The following is a 21241-nucleotide window of genomic DNA, read 5'->3' as shown; positions in this document are numbered from 1 at the left end:
TTTGAAAGACATATGACTGTCAAAATAACATTCTTTCAATATATTTTCTGTGTAATAAATCTAAACTTGCAGCTAATGTAAAAAACAAATCAAAAAAGAATGCAAAAGTTAACAAGGAGGCATCATTTCTCTTGAGAATTCTAGTACTTTAAAATTTTGTATTTTGCTCCTTTTTGTTATAAAACCAAAGTATCAATAGTTTGGGGCTTTGGATGTGGCTAGCAAATAAAGATTAAAACTTCCTAAAAAGAAAACCCATGTTTTAAAGTACTTTAGTACAGTGAGCAAAACAAAAATCTGCCCAGATTTTCATCCCATTAGCAATGCTTCAAATGTAACAGCATTTGCCTTAAAATCAAATGTTCTTGGGTTCCATTCTCAGCTCTCACTCAATAGCTATTGAACCTCGAAGCTGTAGTTTTCTCATCTGTAAAATGGGATGATAAAAATAATACCTACCTCATCAGGTTGTTGTGAGACTTAACAAGATAATGTATGGCAAGAATGTTCCTGAGACATACTAGGTACTCAATAAATGTTCATTCCCATTCTCCTTTCCTCTGTACTTCTTTGTAGGTGGTCCAAAAAGAGAAACATGAGCTGACCATTTATTACACTGGGGAATCTTCCTTGGAACCCCAAAAGAAAGGTTATAAGCCTCAATGAACACTGGTACTTTAAATATTTTCCCATGGTAAGTTGAAAAATTTTTTTTCTTAAAGTACCACATCTAGGTTAAAAAAAAATCACAGACCAGAAAAAGATCTAGCAAACAACCAGAGTTTGATGACTGAGAGGCTACTCATGTTTATGGGCTCTGCCAATATTTCCCTGGTGGAACTACAACTAATCAGCCCTTGAAAAAAAAGGTTTACCCATGTGGGAAACAAGTAAATGTCTATGGATCAGAAAAACTGGCATCAACAGACAGTTCTATTATTTTCCTATTTGGCCATTTTGTTCAGAAAAACAGTAAATGTCTAAATTATCTCTATTCCATTTTCTCTCTACACATATTATCATTTAGAGGCAGAGAAAACAAAATTAACTGGCAATTTTGACCCTCTGATCTCCATCATTTGAGACTCTTACTAGACATTAAATACAAACAGATAGAATGGGGATAACTTAGAGTCCTACAATATTACCCTAACCAAATGGCTGACAACGTTTCAATGGGAAAATCTAAACAATACATCCTCTTAAAAAGTTATCTAGGTTGTCTTCAATAGATCAAACATGGCTTGAAGCGCACTTCTGATCAGAATACAAAAGTCAATTTAGTATCAATTTTTAATAGCATATTTCTGAAGACATATCATTTTTCAAGTTTCTGGAGAAAATATTTAAGCTGAAGTTTTTACCACAAAATACATCATTTGAAAATATGATTTTTACATAAAAATGGAATTTGGGGAAATGGGTTTTGAATGGCACATCTAGGATATAACTTTAATATTATGGAATAATTAAATGGACTCTAATGGTAACTATTAAGATTAAATGGGGCACTATAGTAATAAATCAATGACTCCTTATTGTAAATTATTTCATTTTTCTCCTTGGGATTTAAAATTTACACCAAAAATGATTCTGCCCAATGTTTTTTATCAGCTCTCAAATATGTTTAGTGTTCATTTATATATGTATTCCACAAAGATTATTATAAATAACATATACAACAGGGTAAATTCTAACTAAGCTGTACGTGTGTTTAATAGGAGGAAATTCCAGCATCCTTCATATAAAACCAGAATTAAAAGAATCCTATTGCTCTGAAAATGAGAAAAAATTATTATACCAAGTTTGACCAATAGTTCTTCCTAGAAGTTTTTAAAGAAGGTTAAATTTTCAAGAATCTCAAGTAATTTTTGTACAATGTTACAAATTGATTTTTTTTTAGGCTTTAGAGCAATTTGTTTTATTTTGAAATGTGTAAAAAGACAAATGATTATTAAGTCAGAAGCCCCCAAAAGAAATGGCTATTTAAAATTTTTGGCAAAACGTTTACATTTTAATTAGCAAAATTCAGATGACAATTGTTATTTCTTCACATGGCAAGACATCTAATCTATTTAACATTATGAAAAAGAAACCCAAAAAGCTTCCACCTGAAAATGTATACTGAGATGATTTTCTATCATATACTAATTCTCATTCAAAGCTCTAGTTTCAAAGTCCAGAAAATGGGAACCATTATCTGAAAATACTATACAGCCCTCCCCAAAAAATTTATTTCAGAAAACTAAAGGCAAGATAACCTTGGTGAATCTCAAAAACTTCAAGATAAAAGTTTGAAAAAGACATGTAACCATATTCCAACGGGATTGTTTCAGATAGCACTAAAATGCCGTAATGCCACTTACAAAGGTATATGCCCATGTGAAGAAAATGCAGGCTATCAAATGCCCAAATCTAGAACAGTAGTTCCCAAAGCGTGGTCTGGGGAACTCTCTTCCAGGGGATCCAAAAGGTAAATACTAAGGATATTTGCCTTTTCACTCTCTCTCATGGTGTAACACTGGTGAAGATTTCCAGAAGTTACATGACACGGGACGGTGTCATCAATCTAATAACTTTTGTGTTTCTATACATCTCAGTTTTTTAAATTTCTGAGTTTTAACTGGAAATGGCAAATATCAAAAGATATAACCTATATGAATAATAATCGGGGTCCTCAATTTTTAAGACTATAAAGGTGTCCTGAACCAAATAGTTTGAGAACCACTGCTCTAGAGCATTTCAAGGCCTGCAGCATAGGCATGGTAAGACCATTAAGAGCCAATAATTATAAAAGGCCTCCAGTCAAAAAAAAAAATGTCAAATTCCCCTAAGAAATTTCAAAATTATGAAAGTTCCTGGGCATCATTTACATGATACCCAACACCATATCCCTACAAAAGCACCTGACATAGCACCCAAGAAAAAATTTCCTGCTTATAGACTAAATACAATTCTATTATGTATTCTAAAACCACATTTTCAGCTATCTCTATTACAAAGTAGTATTTGAAAACAAAGTAAAAGCATAGAAAAATAAAACTTCAAATATAATCAAATATATACATATTAACTAATGAACACTTGGCAAGGTATCACTACCTAAAATAACCAGGAAGATTAAAATACAAACATTGGCCAGAAGACAACAAGGATTACCTTTAGTCATCTTTTTTACAAAATCAAGATTATAAGAACAGGAAATTTAGAAATATAAAATAATTTTGATTAGTTCTTTCTTAAAATTTAATATCTAATTTAAATGACATTTATATAGGACTAGAATCATCAAAAATTATTGAAGAGTTTGAATAACAATCTTGGAAAAAACAAGTTATCAAGCTTTCAGGTAGAATATTATTGAGGGAAAATTAACCTTATATAAATTCTTCTACATTTCTGCATAGGGTAGAGCAAAAGGAAAATTAACATAAATTAACACAAAAGGAATTAATTTAGTTACTATAAGAAGGATCTTCTTGACAACTGTATCAAGGCACTTATCCAAGAAATGCCCTGGAATCTCATTCCTTTCGGACTATTAACCTAAATAAATAAAGTCCCATTATTTACTAAAATCTCTTCTGTTTAGTAGGAAAAAAACTAAACAGCACATGTGGCCTTTAAATGCATCATAAAGAAGAGTCTACAATCTCTTAAGCAATTTGTTATGTATTACAGATTATTAACAAATGGATAATTTGTATACATTTTACATGGCAAATTTCTAGACATATGCAGGTGTTCCCCCACACCTTAGCATAAATCTAATCCATACTGCCTCTATCCTAGCCAGCCTCCTTTTATGAATGTCAGGCTAATAAAAATGAAGAACGTGATACTGCAGAAGGTAAACTTAGTCAGTAGATACAGGTTAGTATTAAGTGCTATAAAATAAACTGGATACATGTTTAAATCAAGTATGAACAATTAGATTTTCCATACTTCTGTTTCCTTAAATTGGAAATATGGAACTGTCTGTGCTACATCATTATGAATACTATATTCCAAATGACGATTTTCCTTTACCTAAAGATAGGAATTAGGTAAGCACTGGAATCAGGCAATGTTCTTCTTAAGAAAATGGGCAACCTGGAAGTTAACCAATGTTTATAATGTAAAATATAAACTGCTTCTTCTCTACTGACATACAACACCTCTTAATCTGCTACATATTATTTTGGTAAAACACCAAATTTTTTAATGAAACTTAAAATAGAAAATCACTGCTATGTAAAATTTGTAAACAGAAGAAATGTAAAAGAATAAAGCATAGAAGGAAAATCTTTCTACCAATTTAACCTATTTCAATAATATGAAAAAACAAAAAAGTGCTTGTTAAAGAAGTGAATTTTTAAGACTATAAACACATTAATGGCATGACAGACTTATTATAGTTCTACATGTGATGTAACAGGTACATCTACATGTAAGACGACAACTCAATCTTTCTTTTGAAGAAAAACATATACATAAACACACAGACAAAGAGACACAAATGTGTTTGACTGAAGAGTCTTGAATGTTGCATCTTGGGCCCAATGGATAAACCTAACTTTCAGTAGTAGAACTTCAAGTGGAAGAACTGAGTCATTACTGTAGTTTTATGATAGTAATGTTTGTTTTAGGATAAGAAATGTTTGTTTGTTTTCATTTCTTTGTAGAGAGAACTTATTCACTAAAAATATGTAAATATATAGTTTGTATTTACTCCCATACATCTAAAGCAAAGATCTGGTGACTATTCAGATGGGTGCTACAACTGAAAAAGGAATTAACCTTTAAAATGAATCTCTAAAAGCCTGAGACCATCATTAAGTTGTTTGTTGCCCTGCTCAAAAGTATTCTAAAAGTCTAAATTTTTATGCGGATATGGATGTAACTAAGTTGAAAGAAAGGTGACCTTTGTTTTCATAATCCACTCAGCACCATTCAGCAGTCCTATGAACAATGGAGTGAGAGGACAGAAAAGGGAAAGGAAAACTCTACTATTTCCCAAGGGTATGGATATAGAAATATTTCTCTAAGAATAGAGACTGAGCTCCTTGAGGACGGTGATTGTGAGCTCCTTGAGGACGGTGACAAACAGGAGATACTCAATAAAGGCGGGCTGACCAAATGAATAAATGTTACATTTAGGGTGCTCACTCACTACCACAGCTGTCTATAACAGGATTTCAAGGAAGCCACTTAATATAACGGGTAGAATGGTTTAGAGAAGAATTCCCTTTTCCCCAGACAGACAGATATCATAAAAATTGGGTTGATCTACCTCATTACTCTTGCTCTGAGATAGTGTCAGGCTATCATTGGTCAGTTCCTCATCATCAGCACTGTTTCTGCTAAGAACTTTACTCTTCTTCTTCTTGCAACCCCCTTCACTGGCAGGGCTGCTATGATCTTCATCATTGCCTTCATCATTCTCATCCTCATCACTCCCACTTCCCTCATCTTCATCATCCTCATTGTCTCCATCACTTCCTTCCTTCTGAGATGCAGATCTTCCCTTTCTTTTTACTACAGTGGGTCGCCAATCATTGTCATCTTCACTATCATAGTCATCCATGTCATTCAGCTCTTCCATGGATACAAAATCCAAAAGTGGTCGGTTGCGACGAAGGTTCCACTTTTTTGGCTCACTGACTTGCTCCTCTGTAGTTGTTGTCGTGGGGACTGAAGGAGATGTATTAGCAGCAGGAGGACTTGTGGCTGGTGTGGTGGAAGCAGCAGAAGCAGCCACATTATCAGATGTTGTTGCTTTTTCTTTATCCTTCTCTCTCTCCTTCTCTTTATCTTTTTCTTTCTCCTTCTCTTTTTCCTTTTTCTTTCTAGGTCTCTCTCCATTCTCTTCTTCCTCCTTCTTTTCCACTTTAATTAACTGTTTTTCTGATGATAGTATTTCTTCCTCTGCAGAATTTTTAAGTTGTTCTTCTTTTACTTTAATATCTTCATTCAGTTCTTCCTCTAAAATATTTTCTTCAGAATCACTACAGGAACCTTCTCCACTGTCCTTTGAGGGATCTTCACTTCCATTACCACTCCCTTCAGAATCTGTTGAAAATATGAGAAAAAAAAAAACCACACATATGTATATACATACACACACACACACACAACGCTGACACAAATGAAACCACCAAAATTTGTGAATAACTTGCAAAACAATATAAACAAATTTAAGTCAAAGAATGGTAGACGTTCCCAACCTGATTAAATAATAAATCAATGAAGCTGGAATAATGGTTCTAGTTCAATATAGCACTAATGAAGATGAATATATGTAACTCTAAATTAAAATATGCTTTAAAACGAGGACCACTATTTTGTGTCATACATCTCACGCTATAATTGGTACCCTAGAGGCAATTTTTTTCAAAAAGTAAATGTGCTTCTTTTTAAATTGAGCACTTGATTTTAACTTTATGATAATGTAATACATACCAAATTGTTCTTCTCTTACATCTTTCTTTCATAAATTATATGGACTTACATGCATTGAGTCACATTCAGAACAAGAAAAATATGACCCAAAAACTTTGTTCCATTTATCTCACTCTTTACCCAGCAAAAATGAACATAGATATTTATGATAGTCAATTTGTACCACATCCCTAATATACCAATCAATTTTAGGATCACCAAATACACAAGTGAAAAACAGACAATAGCAATGGCACAGAAAATGGAAGTTGCAAGATAAGTTATCAATTTTTCTGATTATTAGAATACTGTTCATATCAATAAAAGAGTTACCTAAACTTCCAAAAATTCTAGGCAGTAACTACTACAGACCCTAGAATGAAAGAGATTAATGCATTTTTTTAAAACCTAATCCATCTCGGAAATGAGCAAGCACAGTAGTCACTAAAAAGATAGGTTGAGGACTTTAAAGAGTTCATGCAGGACCATAAGCTTTCTAGCAAGTGCCTTCCATTCCTGTCTAGGGCAGCTCAGGCCCTCTTAGACCAACACTACTCAGTAACATTCTAATCCTCTTTACACATAATCAAATAAATAAAAATCTAAAATATTTGTGGAGAGGGTTATTGGTGGAAGGGGAGCAGGAGGAAGTGGGAAACAAACCAGTCACAGTCAAGTTGTAGCCAACATCAATAGTAAAATCTGTAGGGTGATGAATATTTTGCACCTATAACCAAGATAAGGGTAATAATAAAATGGTGAAAAAAATTCATGTTTCCATACCATTTTAATTTCTGTTAACTCAACCAGTGTTAGCCTCTATAATTACCTGGGTGTTCAAAGTAAAAAAAAGTTGTCTCTAATTAGTATCTGGTTTCTAAAATATCTCAGAAATCCTTTAAAAATGGCTGATGAAAAAAATCCTGCAAGTTAAATCACATAAAAAATAAAGACTAACATTTAGTGGATGTTGATTGAACCTATAAAATCACTGTCAATCTCAAGATTATCATACAGGTGCCTATATCTTATTCAGGACTGTTGTGACAAAACACTCTCATCCTGAACAATCTTGTAAAGGACACAAGAGCAATATCATGTAGGCCAACAATCCCTTATCTGAATTTTGGAGCCACACATGTTACAGAATTTAGATTTTTTTCAGATTTTAGAAAGGTGGCATTGTGTATGCACAATATATTACACTAACACCTCCAGTGAGGTCTATGGTACTGTACTGTAATCAAATACGTTACATCTGCAGTGAAAAGTATGAATATTTACAAGTATGATAAGTAAATGCTACAAATAAACTCCTATCAGTTCCAGTCAGGTTTTACCATCAAATAAATTCATGCCAAACTTAGGAAACATCTTTGGATTTGTGAGCTTCTTAAATTTCCAAAAGAGCGTGGACCCAATGTCACTTACAAATAGGGGACTTATTTTCAGTGCAACAGCTCTACAAATCATTAGGAAAAGAAGTGATTTTTTTATACCACTCACAACAATTAAATCCAACCTACCAAGAAAAATACCCCTGGTAAAAAATAATAGTTCCTAGATATTTTTAGATAAGGATATAATAATAAGCAGAATTGACCAAACGCTTCTAAGGCAAAGATAGATCCTTGTGCACACTGACTAAAGCAAGCAATGCTATAATTAACAGCCCTGGGAAATGGAGAAAAGGAACTTTTCCTCTGGATTAACCTTGTAGAATTTTTTCTTAAGTAACTAAAAAGTACTCCTAATAGTTTTCACCAATAAAAACATAACAGTAGATATAAAAGAACGATCAAGTGGGGCACAAACGTGGGCTCCTGATCAAAACTGAGACCAATCCAACTTTGCTATTACTTGTAAATTTTACAGAATGTCAAGAATTTCTGCAATTTTGTTTTGGTTGTTGTTGCCAATGCCAATCGATTATTTTTAAAAGTACAGGGAAATTGATACTCTTTGATTCTGATTTTGTTTTGTTATCATGCCTAAATACAAAGCAGAATTTTAAAAAGATTTAAATGCTTTATATTTGTTAACATTATTAGAAGAATGTGAGATTTTTCCACGAATTAAATCCTAGTAGCTTACCCAACCCTTCATTCTCCAAATATATCACATTATCCATACTCCAACTGCTGGGATCAGGAATATATCAAATTTTATCTTTCTTTGATTTCTGAAAAATAACTTCTTCAACTGATTAGTCATAAGTTCTTTTTGGTACATACACACTTGAGGGATGCAGATAAACAATATTTAGTTATGGCACTACTTAGTAATAATGACAATGAGAAAATCACTGTCCCTGGCTGTCTATAATTCTATTTTTGTAGGCTGTAATGAAAAAGTTCCCATTCCTACCAATTCAAACAACGTTTCAAATCCATCACTCTTACAACCTTAAATAAAAGAAAAAAGTAATAACAGACTAGAGAAATAAACCAGATATTTCAAATACAGCTATTTTAGGCATAAGAACAGAGTTAATTCTAAGTCTACAATAAAAATGTTTACATTAGAAGAAAAATCTTTAAAATGGAAATCCCTACCTCCTATTCAGTTAAATAAAAGGTAACCTTTCTCAAACACAATATATCAGGGCTTCCCTGATGGCGCAGTGGTTGAGAGTCCGCCTGCCGAGGCCACAACAGTGAGAGGCCCGCATACCGCAAAAGAAAAAAATAAAAACAAAAAAACACAATATATCAAAACCTCTCTAAGCAATAGCTATTTCAGCTAACAGACAGTTAAATGTTTTACAGTTACAGAGATTAGAAACCAACCTTCAAGAATCCCTTCACAATATTCAATGCTTAAGTTTCCCCCATGATAAATATTAAATAATAAAATCAATATGATTTAATTCAGAGTTTTATGTTAACTTTGCAATATAAAAAATCATCTTTGTTCATCAACCTTAATTATTTAACTATTCTGTTTATTGATCTGGTGCAACAGTATTTAGGATTATAAATATATATAACAGATAACAGACAGATCACCAGTCTACTATTCAGTTATCATCTTGGAAACATTTTTAACTCATCTAGTATATCTCTTTCTAAAAAGCCAATCAGTGAACACAACTCATCTTCTACTTCTGCCTCCAGTTCCAGCTGTGTCATTTTACATCTTCTTAGAGATCTAGACCAGTGGTTCTCAAGTGGGTACAATTTTTCCCACAGAAAACATCTGGCAATGTCTAGAGACAGTGGTTGCCACAAAAGGGCAGGGTAAGGGTAGGGGTTAGGTACAGTAAGTGCTATAGCATTGAGTAGGTAGAAGACAGGGATGCTGCTAAACATCCTCCAATACAAAAGACAAGCCTTCACAACAAAGATTTAACCAACTCAAAATGCCAATATTGCTGAGATTGAGAAACACTGGTCTAGCATGTAAGACCTCAATTTGACCTCATTCTACTTCCCCAGGCTCATCTCTTCTACTACGCTTTTACTCGAAACCTGATCTCCATGTATAAACGATATTTTCCATCCTCCACATTTTTAACACCTAATGTTTCCCCTACCTAGGTTGCTTCTCTTTCAGTTCCTAGTTCAAGTCTCATCTCCTCAAAGAATCATTGTAAATCCAGTCTCAAGTAGTCCCATCTCCTTTGAAAGACTTGAACTACACAAGTGATTGATCATGCCTTATAACATCTATCTGCTATTTTATTTAATTATTCTAATATTATCATTATTTCTTTGTGAATTCACCATAACATCCAGCAAAGTGCTTTTAAACAAAGCTACAGTTGGTCAATGAACATATCTTGACCCACTTAGCCAAAGGAAGTTAAGCACAAAATACTACCAAGGCAAACTCTCAACCTGACTCTTCCAGTTAAATTGTTTTCTGGCAATTTGGACCAACTAAACTATGGCTCAAGATCTAAAATTAGCCATCTTACTTTGGCTAGGGGGTTGGGAAGACACAGCACTGCTATTTTGTCTTGTTTAATAAAAGTAATATATGCACTTATTTTATAATCATTCATTATGTAGATTACTAAATGTAATCAATCCTATCTTAAATGTCTCCTATCCTATACCCAATCTTAAGTCCAAGTCTCAAATATAACCACTTTAACTAGGCCAAACCATGAAACTGCCAATAATCAACTGTCTTAGACCTATAAAGCTGATAATTTCATATGGTACCAGCTCACTTTTCTACATACAGTTCTTCTGGTGGTTACCACCATAACTCTAATACACTTACACACTGTTTTAGGACTAATTTGAAAATGTATTTATTGACTGTCCTCAATCAAAAATGAGAAATTTAGCCCTACTTTCACATTAAAGATAAAATAAAAGATGATCTATTTTCAGTTCACAATTTTCTAAAGGTAGAACCTGATAATTATTAACTCTTTATAATCACCTGCCAATCTTATTGGCAGGTCATTTTTGAATAATATTTATCTTTCTCTATGTTATCATCTGAGAAGCACAAAAATAATGTCTATCAGCAAGGGTGATAACTTTTCAGAAATGTCTATATTTATTCTTGCTTATTTATTTATTTACTTTTTGACTGCACTCTGTGGCATGTAGGATCTTAGTTCCCCAACCAGGGATGGAACCCACACCCCCTGCACCGGAAGCTCAGAGTCTTAACCACTGGACCACCAGGGAAGTCCCTCTATATTTATTCTTAAAGCCAAACAGAAATATGAAGTTTTGTCGTCAGAATTTCAGAATTCAAAATGAAAATCAGAATAAACTGATGCACAGGATCAGTTAAAACTTGAGGGCCATTAATCTAACCATTTTAACATTAAGTTTGAAGGAAGTCAGTAGTTCATTGAGTTAGTCATGTCTGCAGATTGTTCTGAAAAAAGCTATGATCAGAAAGATTATTATTAGCTATCATTAAAGATGATTATTTAGCTATTATTTCTCCACCTCCAGTTTAATCACCTATTACTAAATAGGGTTGGGATCCCACAACTTCAGCATGTTTGGAAAACAGTGATAAGTCTAATGTCTTATTTCCTGTAAGAGTCCAACTGTCTTACACAGAGACGAGAAAGGATTCAAACAGGAAACACTGGTAATCTAGAGTAAGCCAACATCTCAGCTATGGGAGACAACAATGCACCTTAACCAAGAGTGTAAAATACAACTCAATTTCTACTAATACCTATTTCAAACAAAATCATTCTCTTCTAAACTCTCAGTTATGATAACATATCAAGAACTACACAAATAAATTTGTGACCTTTGGGGCCCAGGAAGTAAATTACAAGTATAGCAGACTAGGTAACAGAAAGTATACATTTTTGAGTGCTTTTAGGAGAGTCAAAAAAAAATTATCAACCTAACAAAACTCATTCTACCACTGTCACAAGTAACAGATAATTCCCATCAACCATGATTAAGCTTTAACAAGGTCAGGAGTTTCTAATTTGCTTGATACCAAAAATTATTTTGAGAAAGTAATTTGTATCATTAGATTGTTTTAACCCTTGTAAAGGGAAGTGATACATGTCAATAAACAAAGAGAAAAATTACATACAAAGTCAGGATTTATTTTCATAAAAATAATTATGGAATACTTAAAGAAATTAAGCTTTGGACTTTTTCCCTAATGGTATTCAAATTAAGTCATAACTTCTGAGACCTAACTATTTTTGTCAGTTTACAATCTCAACCATGACAAACCAAAGCTACATTCTAGCCAAGAATATTCTTTTCTGCAAAGGTTTTCACCAAGAGCACTAAAATAGGTTTGAATTTTACTTCCTTTACCTTCCCTTTCTTTCTCTTCTTTGGAAGTACCAAACAACAGTAAACAAAATGGGAGATGAAAGAGCTGAGAAGTAAAGGTTTAAAAAAATTGATCAAGATAAACTTAACTTTTGATTGCTGGAAGTAACCTCAATTAGTCACCTTGATACAGTAAGTAAGTAGTTTCAATTTAAGATTACACCTATCTACTTTAGGATCTAAGCAATAAAAAGATTCTAAATGTTGGGAGTCAAAAGAATTGGATTAGATCCATTTAGGCCTAAGTGGCCTCATGCAAATTCCTTAAACTCAGTGCCCCTGTTATCTGGCAAATAATATCTCCTACACAGAGTTACTGTAAAAATTAAATGAGATTGTGGAAACAAAAAGTTCTTGGTAAATCACAATGCAAATTCTGCTTGCTGATGCCATTAAAAGTAAAATAGTAACAAAACACAACCAAATTTCATCCCTTCCTACCATACCGAACAGGAAAAAAAAAAAAAAAAGGAAGAAAGAAAAGAAAAAGAAAAACCAGAGGAAAGGAGAGAGATATGACTAAGCATCAAAAATTCTCTGGTAGCATATTTTAAAACTGTTAAAAAGATAAGACTGAAAGGGCTCTAATTTCTCACTTTATTTAAATTTCTGTCAAAAGGGACAGAATTAAGTAATTTTTATTGTTCATGTATTTGTATTTTTCACATAAAATATTTAAACATAATTTGTATTTCTCAGAGTCCTGCAATGAAAACTTTATATGTATATATGTGTCCATGTGTGTGAGTTACAATGAACAGAAGATAAAAGGAAAACCACACTTTTGTGTTTTTCAATTTTGTACCATGTGAATATACGACTATTTAAAGAAGTTTATTGTTCTTAAAATCACAAAATGTAACAAGCAAGCACGCATACTTTGTACCTCATATTTTTAAAAGGCCCAATCCACAAGATCCAGCACCTACCAAAGTACAACTTTTTTTGGTCAATTCTATTCTGGTAAAGGAGCTAACAGACAAAAAGCAAAACTCCCCTCAAGAGGATGCCAAGTGATCTGAAAAGAGAAGAACTCTGTTCCTGGGCTGTTCATGGCTCATGTTATTCTCAGGATGTCACTCTACTTCAGGATATCTCTAGATTTTTTTCCCCTCTGTCCATAAAATAAGCATGAATATATTTTAAAGTAAAGAACAGAGAAAACACTTTTGCATCTTTGTATCTTTTTGTTTGTTTTTTAATAAGGTATAGTTGATTTACAGTATTTACTGCATCTTTGGAATAAGGCCTTCTCTGATAATTATCTAAGTAAATATCAAAAAAATCAGAAGCAGTGACAGTATCTAGTGATACGATCTTAGGGAAAGGTGGGAAATAAACAGACAAAATAAAGTTTATGTGCTTTAACTTTATATTGGCATTTTAATTAAACAGATTCTTTTTAAGAAAAGTCTGAAAATCAGCTCAACTGCAGAAAGCTGGGAAAAGGGAAGCGAGAAGGAAACATTTACCTGAAGCATCTCCAACTTTAAAATCACTGTCATCTGAACTATCATAATCGAGAGCTTCTAGCAGAGAAGCTGCCAAAGGCTTCACCTGCCGCCTCTTGGAGCTGCGATCCACTGTTAAGAGAAAAACATTACATCGTCATTCATAATCACGCCAAGCACGGGGGAGAGCTGTGGTACTGAGGGAAGGTACAGATGACCTCGTGCAGGTGGTGCAAATCTCTGTCTTAATTCAGTTCTCAGCAAAAGGTGTGGCGGGGGGGTTGGGGTGGGAACACTGGCTGGAGAGGGCCGGGCAGCTCCAGCCCCGAGGTGCAGCAAAGACGAACCCAAGCCGACCAAAATCGAAACTGGCCCTCTTGAACATCTTGCTTCTGAAACTCGCTTGTAATCCCTCACTTAGACATCGTAACAGTCAATAGAAATTGCAAAGCCCAGGGAATATGAGAAGCTATGTTCATTCCCACGGACCGTGGAGGGGGAGCGTCCACGAAGGGTCCAGCTTCCCGCAGGACACTCCCACCCCCGCCCTGCTCCAGCCGGCCCTGACTTCTCGAAGGGCTGAAATGGACCTCTCGCCCCGCGGACGCCTCCGACACACTTACTAAGGAATCCGAGGTGGTCGTTTGGAGTAGACCTAGGGAGAGGCTGCGAGAGCCCAGGCAGCGCCGAGGTCGAGGACTGAGACCAAGGAAACGAGTCCAAAAGATGCTATTAAAAATAGGCGGCGCCGCGGACCAGACCGGGGCGCCCCAGGTGCAGCCCCGCGGTTCCCCTCCCGCCCCCCGGCCCCTGGTCCTCGCAGAACCGACCCCGGCCGCTAGCGCGCCTTCCTTTGGCGCTTCCCCGGCCAAAGGCGCCCTCCGGCCCAGGCAGCGCGGCTAACCCGGCAGCCCTGGGGAGTTAACTTCCCCTGTTAAAACTCTTAGAAAAAAAATAAACGAAAGAAAAACTTTATTGGCCTGCAACAAAAGCAACAAAAGACTCAGAATTTACACAATCCGAGGCCGGTTGCCTAAAACAATAGGGAAAACAACGACCCGGATACAGCTCTGAAGAGAAGGAAGTGAAAACACCAGACAGAGAGCGGCCCTAAGAGCAGCAGGGGCCGAGGGCGCCTGCGCCGGCCTCGCCTCCGCTCTCCCTCAGGGAGGAGGAGCCGAACGGAGCCGGAAGGAACCGAACGGAAGCCGAGAGGGAGCCAAGAGGAGCGGAGCAGTGCGAGGGGGGAGTAGAGAGTTCTAGACTCTCGGCCAATTAAGTCCCTGAGGCCCGGCCCTCAGTCCAAATCCGTGGAAGGCCAATTTTTGTGTGTGACAAGACGGAGCAGGATGTGTGGCCCCATGAATGTGGAATAGTGCCTTGCATACATTTAGATAATTTATTTTATAACGAGAATTTTTAAATCCGTAAAAATATAAGGAGAGTATGTACAATCGGATGTCAGGCCTTCAACAGTTTCAAACGCCACGTTTATTCACATACAGGTTAATTATTTTTAAAAACAATATTAAAATGTTAGAATCTGAGCAGTATTAATACTTTCTAAATGTTTATATATCAAGGATAGAGGAAGATTTGAATGAAGCCGATTCAATTGATTCATTTATTCCCCAGATATACACTGAGTGGTAATGTTTGTAACATGGGGAAATACTGTGTCACGAAGGACTGTAAATGAAATATATAGGAATCAAATCATACATTGCAGTAATGGCGCTTATTCTTTAAAGAAAACGTGTTGAATTCTTTTGTAAACTGGAATTAAATTTTATAACATTAAATCTGAAAAATTAGTAAATACCTTTATAGTACAAGTCATGGGATGATTACATACAGGCTGAACCTTCAGCAAGAAGGTTGTTATCTTTTCCCTGCCAGAGCTTAAGGTACAGTTGAGGATACAAAGAAGTCAGTGAGCAATTGCTATCTATTGTGAAAAGGACTGCCAGAGAAAAACTACACATGCTAAGTCTTCCTGGAGAAAGTTATATTTAGATCCAGACATAGTGTCTGAACCAGCTGGAGAAGGGAGAAAAAGAGACAGAGGTTCCAGACCAAAGAAAGGACATGTGCAAATGACCAGGACGAAGAGAGTATGATTAGTCAGATTCCCTGAAAGCTGGACTACCTCTAATGCCTCAGGATATTCCACCACAATAGTAGTTACTGCAACCTCATATTTCTGTGTTCCTAATCACTGCTAAAAATGCAGTCTCTCTGACCCTCCAATCTCTGAAACTTTAGTTCCCTGACCCAAACTACCACTGCTATGTACCCGCTCAAATCTTTCTATCACGCTGAGGAAACTTCCATTCCAAAATTTTAAAACCTTAGTAAATCCTTTTCCCTTTCAATGATCGTTCTTGTACCTCCTTGTATAAAGTGGAAAGTTACCCTGCAGCCCCCTCAGATGGAAGCCACTCATTTTCTCAACATCCAAATGTGGCATCTGGTCCTTAATGTTCCCCACTGCCTTTCAGATCTGTTATTTCTCCAGTCAAAAGCCTAGCGACTTAAATATTTAAACAACTCCACTCCAGGAACTTCAAACATTAACTTCAAACATTAACCATACTATGGATTATTTAATCCCTGAAATTATGAAACCAAACATTCCTCTCTCTGACAACCTCCTACATTCATTGGGAGGAATTATTCTGAATTATTTTAAAAGGGAAAAGAGATTTCTAAAGCTGGCATTCAAGTTTCTATAAGAGAAAATCTTAGAAGTAGATTTTCTCAATGAAAATAAGTAAACCATTTAATTTTATTAACACTGCTTAATTGTTCTCTAAAAACAGGCTGTATTAACATATATTACCACCAAGAGTTCATGAGAATTCTCTCCAATTTTCCAAACTCCTCATCATTGACTATTAGCAATCATTCTTTTAACTTTTGAAGTAATTTTAGATTTATTGAAGTACACAAAGATAATACTGAGTTCCTGTATATTCTTTGCCCAGCTTCCACTAATGTCAACATCTTGCATAACCCTGGAACATTTACAAAACTATTAGTTTTTATTTATTAATATTAGTACAATATTATTAAGTAAAACTTGAATTTCACTAGTTTTTCCACTAACGTCCTTTTTCTGTTCCAAGATCCAATTCAGGGGGCTATATTGCATTTAGATTGACAACCTTTTTAAACTTTGCAATCCATGTGTTAAAAAGAAAAAAAATAAAGGAATGAACGAAGGGAGGGGGGAGGGAAGGGGAAGGGGAGAGTAAAGGGAAGGAAAGAAGGAAGGGAGGGAAGGAAAGAAGGAAGGGAGGAAAGAAAGAAAAAAGAAAGAAAGGATTTTAAAATAGCTAATTGCTTTTTTGATGTGCATTTAATAAATACGGAAGAGACTGACAGTTGTCTCCCAGTACCTTTTATCCCTTTCTTCTTCCAAAATGAAAGCCCTAAATTTTAAATAGGCACAAGCTTTCCAAGAATAAAGACTTCATTTCATAACTTGAAGTTATGTGCAGTTATGTAATTATGTTCTGGCTAATGCAATGTTAGCAGAAGAGGTACGTGCAACTTCCAGGAGATGGCATTAAATTTTTCCCCCCTTTTCTAGTTCCCTTTTTTTTTTCTTGCCTAACTCCCCTTGCTAGAACATCCAGTATGCTATTGAACAAAAGTAGGGAGAGTTGACTTCCTTGTTTTGTTCTGATCTTAGGAGGAAAGTTTACAGGTTTTTGAGAAAACTTACATATATAAGAATATGTTATAGGTGTACAGCATTATAATTTGACATCAGTATACACTTCAAAGTAATCGCCACCACAAGCTTAGTTACCATCCATCACCATACAGTTGACCCCCTTCACCCATTTCACCCACTCCCCAACCTCTTCCCCTCTGGTAACAACTAATCTGTTCTCTGTATACATGAGTTTGTTTTTGTTTTATTTTGTTTGTTCATTTGTTTTGTTTTTTAGATTCCACATATTAGTGAAATTATATAGTATTTGTCTTTCTCTGGCTCATTTCACTTAGTATAATACCCACAAAGTCCATCTGTGTTGTCACAAATGGCAGGATTTCATTTTTTTAATGGCTGAGTAGTATTCCTTTGTGTGTGTGTGTATGTGTGTATACATATATGTGTATGTGTGTGTGTGTGTGTTTGTATAGTTGACCCCTGAGCAACTCAGAGGTTAGGGGCAGTGACCGCCCCCCCCCTTGCAATCAAAATATGAGTACTGCTATCTCTACCTCAAAAACAAAGAAGTGGATAAATAACTCACCCAAGGGCAGGAAGCAGAAACAGTTCGGATAGAATCAGGACTTAAACTTTAGACCTTTGATTCCACATATTGTGATCTCTAATTGACTTTTCCCCACACTTAAAGATCTCTAAAAAGAAAATATAGGTACTATATTTATTGAAAAAAATCTGAGTACAAGTAAACCTGTACGGTTCAAACCCGTGTTGTTCAAGGGACAATTGTATACCACAATTTCTTTATCCATTTATCAATCAATGGACACTTAGGTTACTTCCAATCTTGGCTATTATAAATAATGCTGCAATGAATATAGGGGTACATATATCTTCTGTCAATCAGTATTTTCATGTTCTTTGAATAAATACACAGAAATGGAATAGCTGGGTCATATGATAGTTCTATTTTTAATTTTTTGAGGAATTGCCGTACTGACCCTTTCTCTCTCTCTCTTACTTCTGGGACCCCTATAGTGGGAATGTTGTTTTGCTTGATGTTGTCCCAAAGGCTTCTTAAGATATCTTCACTTTTCAAAATTCTTTTCTCATTTTGCTGCTTTGTCTGGGTGAGTCCATTACTTTGTCTCCAGTTCACTGATTCACTCCTCTACCTCATTCAGTCTGCCATTGAACCCCTCTAGTGTATTTTTCAGTTCAATTATAACTTCCGTTTGGTACTTTCTTATATTTTCCATCATCTCCTTGTTGAAGTTCTTGCTGTGTTCATCCATTCTTCTTATGAGCTTGGTAAGCATTTATATGCCCATTACTTTGAACTCTTTATCAGGTGGATTGCTTATCTCAATTTTGTTGAGTTCACTTTCTGAAGGTTTGTCTTGTTCTTTCAATTGGAACATATTCCTCTGTCTCATTTTGTCTAATTCTCTGCGTTCGTTTCTATGTGTTAGGTAAATCAGCTACCTTTTTCAGTCTTAAGAGAGTGGCCTTATGTAAGAGACACCCTGTTGAGCTCAGAAGCACAATCCCTCCCGGCCAACAGAGCCAGGTGCTCTAGGGGTGTCTCCTATGTGGGCTGCTTGTGCCGTCCTGTTGTGGTGATGCCATGACTGCCGCAGAGTGCTGGTGGGCAAAGCTACCGCCGAGCCAAGGAACAGGGCTGGGCAAGGCTCTCAGTGGGGTTTGACCCCTGGTGCTGACAGTTAAAGGGAGAGTAGTTTCAAAATGGTGCCTGCCAGTGCTGGCGAGATTGCAAAAAATGGCTCCCGCCAGTGTCTCAGTCCCTGGGGAATGTCCCAACTGGTTCCTCCTTCTCTGGTAGATACTCCAATATTACTAAATGTATCCCCTTTATCTATGGTCCATGCACTTTTTAATCTGGTGTTTTTGTGCTAGTTTTTGGGTCAATTGAGTCTACACATGGGACCTCTAAGATCAGGTTTTCCATTCCCTCCATAAAGCCATAAAACTATAAAGTTTTATAGTTTTCCTGGATGTGTTCTCCCCACCCCCCGTTGGTTTTCAAAGCTAGGTGTTTGAGGGCTCATCTCTCCTGTGCAGGATCTAAAGGTTGGGATGCCTGATGTGGAGCTCAAATCCCTTGCTCCTCAGGGAAAAGATTTGTAACTTTATAATCCCTCCTGATTGTGGATCACCACGGCTCAGGTGTAACTTTTTTTCCCTTGGTGAGATCGTATTTTTGCCTCTCCTACGCATCTTAATGCTGTCCTTTTACCCTTTCTTGTGTAGGTTCTGTTCATCCAGTTTTTAGGTCCCTTTAAGAGGAAATTAGTCCATATGTAGTTCTAGATTTGTTGTGTCCGTGGGAGGAGGTGAGTTCGGTATCTTTCTATGCTGCCATCTTGAATTCTCTCTCTGGAAAGCTTTCAGTCTTTCACTGTTTAATCATATTTAGCTGTGGGTTTTCACACGTGCCCTTTATCAGGTGGAGAAATTTCTTTTCTGTTTCTAGGTTGTTGGTTGTTTTTATATGAAAGAGTTTTGAGTTTTATTAAACTCTCTTTCTGTGTCTATTGAGATGGTCATGCGTTTTTGCACTTTGTTTTTCAATACGGTACAATAATACAGTGACTGATTTTCATATGTTGAACCAACCTTGCATTACTTGTTTAAATTCCTCTTACTCATGGCGAATATGTTACTGGTTTCAGTTTTGCTAGTATTTTGTTGACTATTTTTGCATCTATATTCATAAGAGACATTGCATTACTTAATATTATTTTTATGTCAGATAAAGAATTTTTATTGTTTATTAACTGCTATTATATCATCTCCTATAAATTTTTTGTACATCTTGAAAGCACACATGATAAATTTGTGCATTCTTAGAAAATTCTGAATCTTGTAATAATCGGCTATCTTCTTAAAATATTTTTATTATATAATCCATCATGTTTCTTTTTTTGTTCTGCATTAAAATTTGAGGTATTCATGCATTACTACACATATTATAAGAATAATTACTTCCTAACAGCTGCAACCACGGTCTTTTGCCAAAGAATACTCTTAATATTCGCAATTCTGTTCAACGAAGCAAGCCTAATGTGATTGTACAAGCATCATCAAGAATAATTATAAAAAGGAGATTTATATTTAGAAATGGCCCTTCAAGCTACTCCTACAAAAGGTAGTGACATAAGCAGCAAACTGTTGTTGTAGACACTTGCTATAGGAAAAACATACATAAGAAACAACAAACAAACAGTCTGGAGAACTGAATTTGAGTCAGAGCTTTGCCACTGAATTTCTGTTTAGAAAGAAACAAATTTCTGTTTAGAAATTTCTTTAGAAAGTCAACTTGAATTCTTTGAGCCTCTGATTCTTCATTTAGAATCTGGAGACGATAATAATAGCCTTTCTCATTAAATAAAATTTTTGAGAAGTAAATGACAAAGTAACTTATCTCCATAATTACTCCAGGAAAATGGAGGAAAAAAATCCAAGAAATAGGAGGGCATGCAATGCAAAACATGATGTAAAAAGGAAAGGAAAATAAAAGTTACAATTAAATGTGAATAATTATTGATAATAAAAGTGTGGGTTTTAATACAATTAATAAGCAAGAGTAAGTAAAATAGAAGAGTCGTAATTCAAAATGATTATAATCAAATCCAGGATATTTGGAGATAAAGAGATGGGGTGCTTGGTGGAAGTAAAGCAAGAGAAATGAAAAAAAATTGAATTGTATTATCTGGTTTGAGTGAGAAGCTGTAGATCCTGATTAGTTTTTTAAGCCGCCAGAAAAGTAGAAATCAGTTTGTTATAAACCTAAGGATAATAGGTCTGGCTCACAAAGGGTAACTGAACATGTCAGCTACCTTTCTACCCTCCCCAAATTTCGCTGAAATCACAGAAGAGATACA

The 21241-nt window shown here is 35.5% G+C and overlaps 1 protein-coding gene across 12 annotated transcripts in view; it reads right to left on the bottom strand.

Annotated features, from left to right (window-relative positions):
* Positions 1-14798, bottom strand: part of PHF14 (PHD finger protein 14) — a 201320-nt gene extending 186522 nt beyond the window's left edge. For 6 of the 12 annotated variants that reach the window (XM_022587088.3, XM_089917664.1, XM_022587108.2 and 3 more), the window contains exons 1-3: positions 14278-14796; positions 13676-13786; positions 5273-6051 (exon numbers count right to left, since the gene is read on the bottom strand). In XM_022587088.3, the coding sequence (XP_022442796.1) occupies positions 5273-6051; positions 13676-13786; position 14278 (891 nt within the window). In that variant the 5' untranslated portion in view covers positions 14279-14796. Of the gene's footprint in view, positions 1-5272; positions 6052-13675; positions 13787-14277 lie in introns of all 12 variants that reach the window. The other 6 variants (XR_002646530.2, XR_016394355.1, XM_022587082.2 and 3 more) reach the window with 2 other exon arrangements.
* Positions 14799-21241: the final 6443 nt, after the last annotated feature.

This window comes from Delphinapterus leucas, chromosome 9, assembly GCF_059928025.1.
Source record: "Delphinapterus leucas isolate spDelLeu-1000000601 "Yukka" chromosome 9, BTC_Dleu_Yukka2, whole genome shotgun sequence".
NCBI classification, from domain to species: Eukaryota; Metazoa; Chordata; class Mammalia; order Artiodactyla; family Monodontidae; genus Delphinapterus; species Delphinapterus leucas.
The sequence above is the reverse complement of the archived record's forward strand: the minus strand, read 5'-3'. Positions and strand labels throughout refer to the sequence as shown.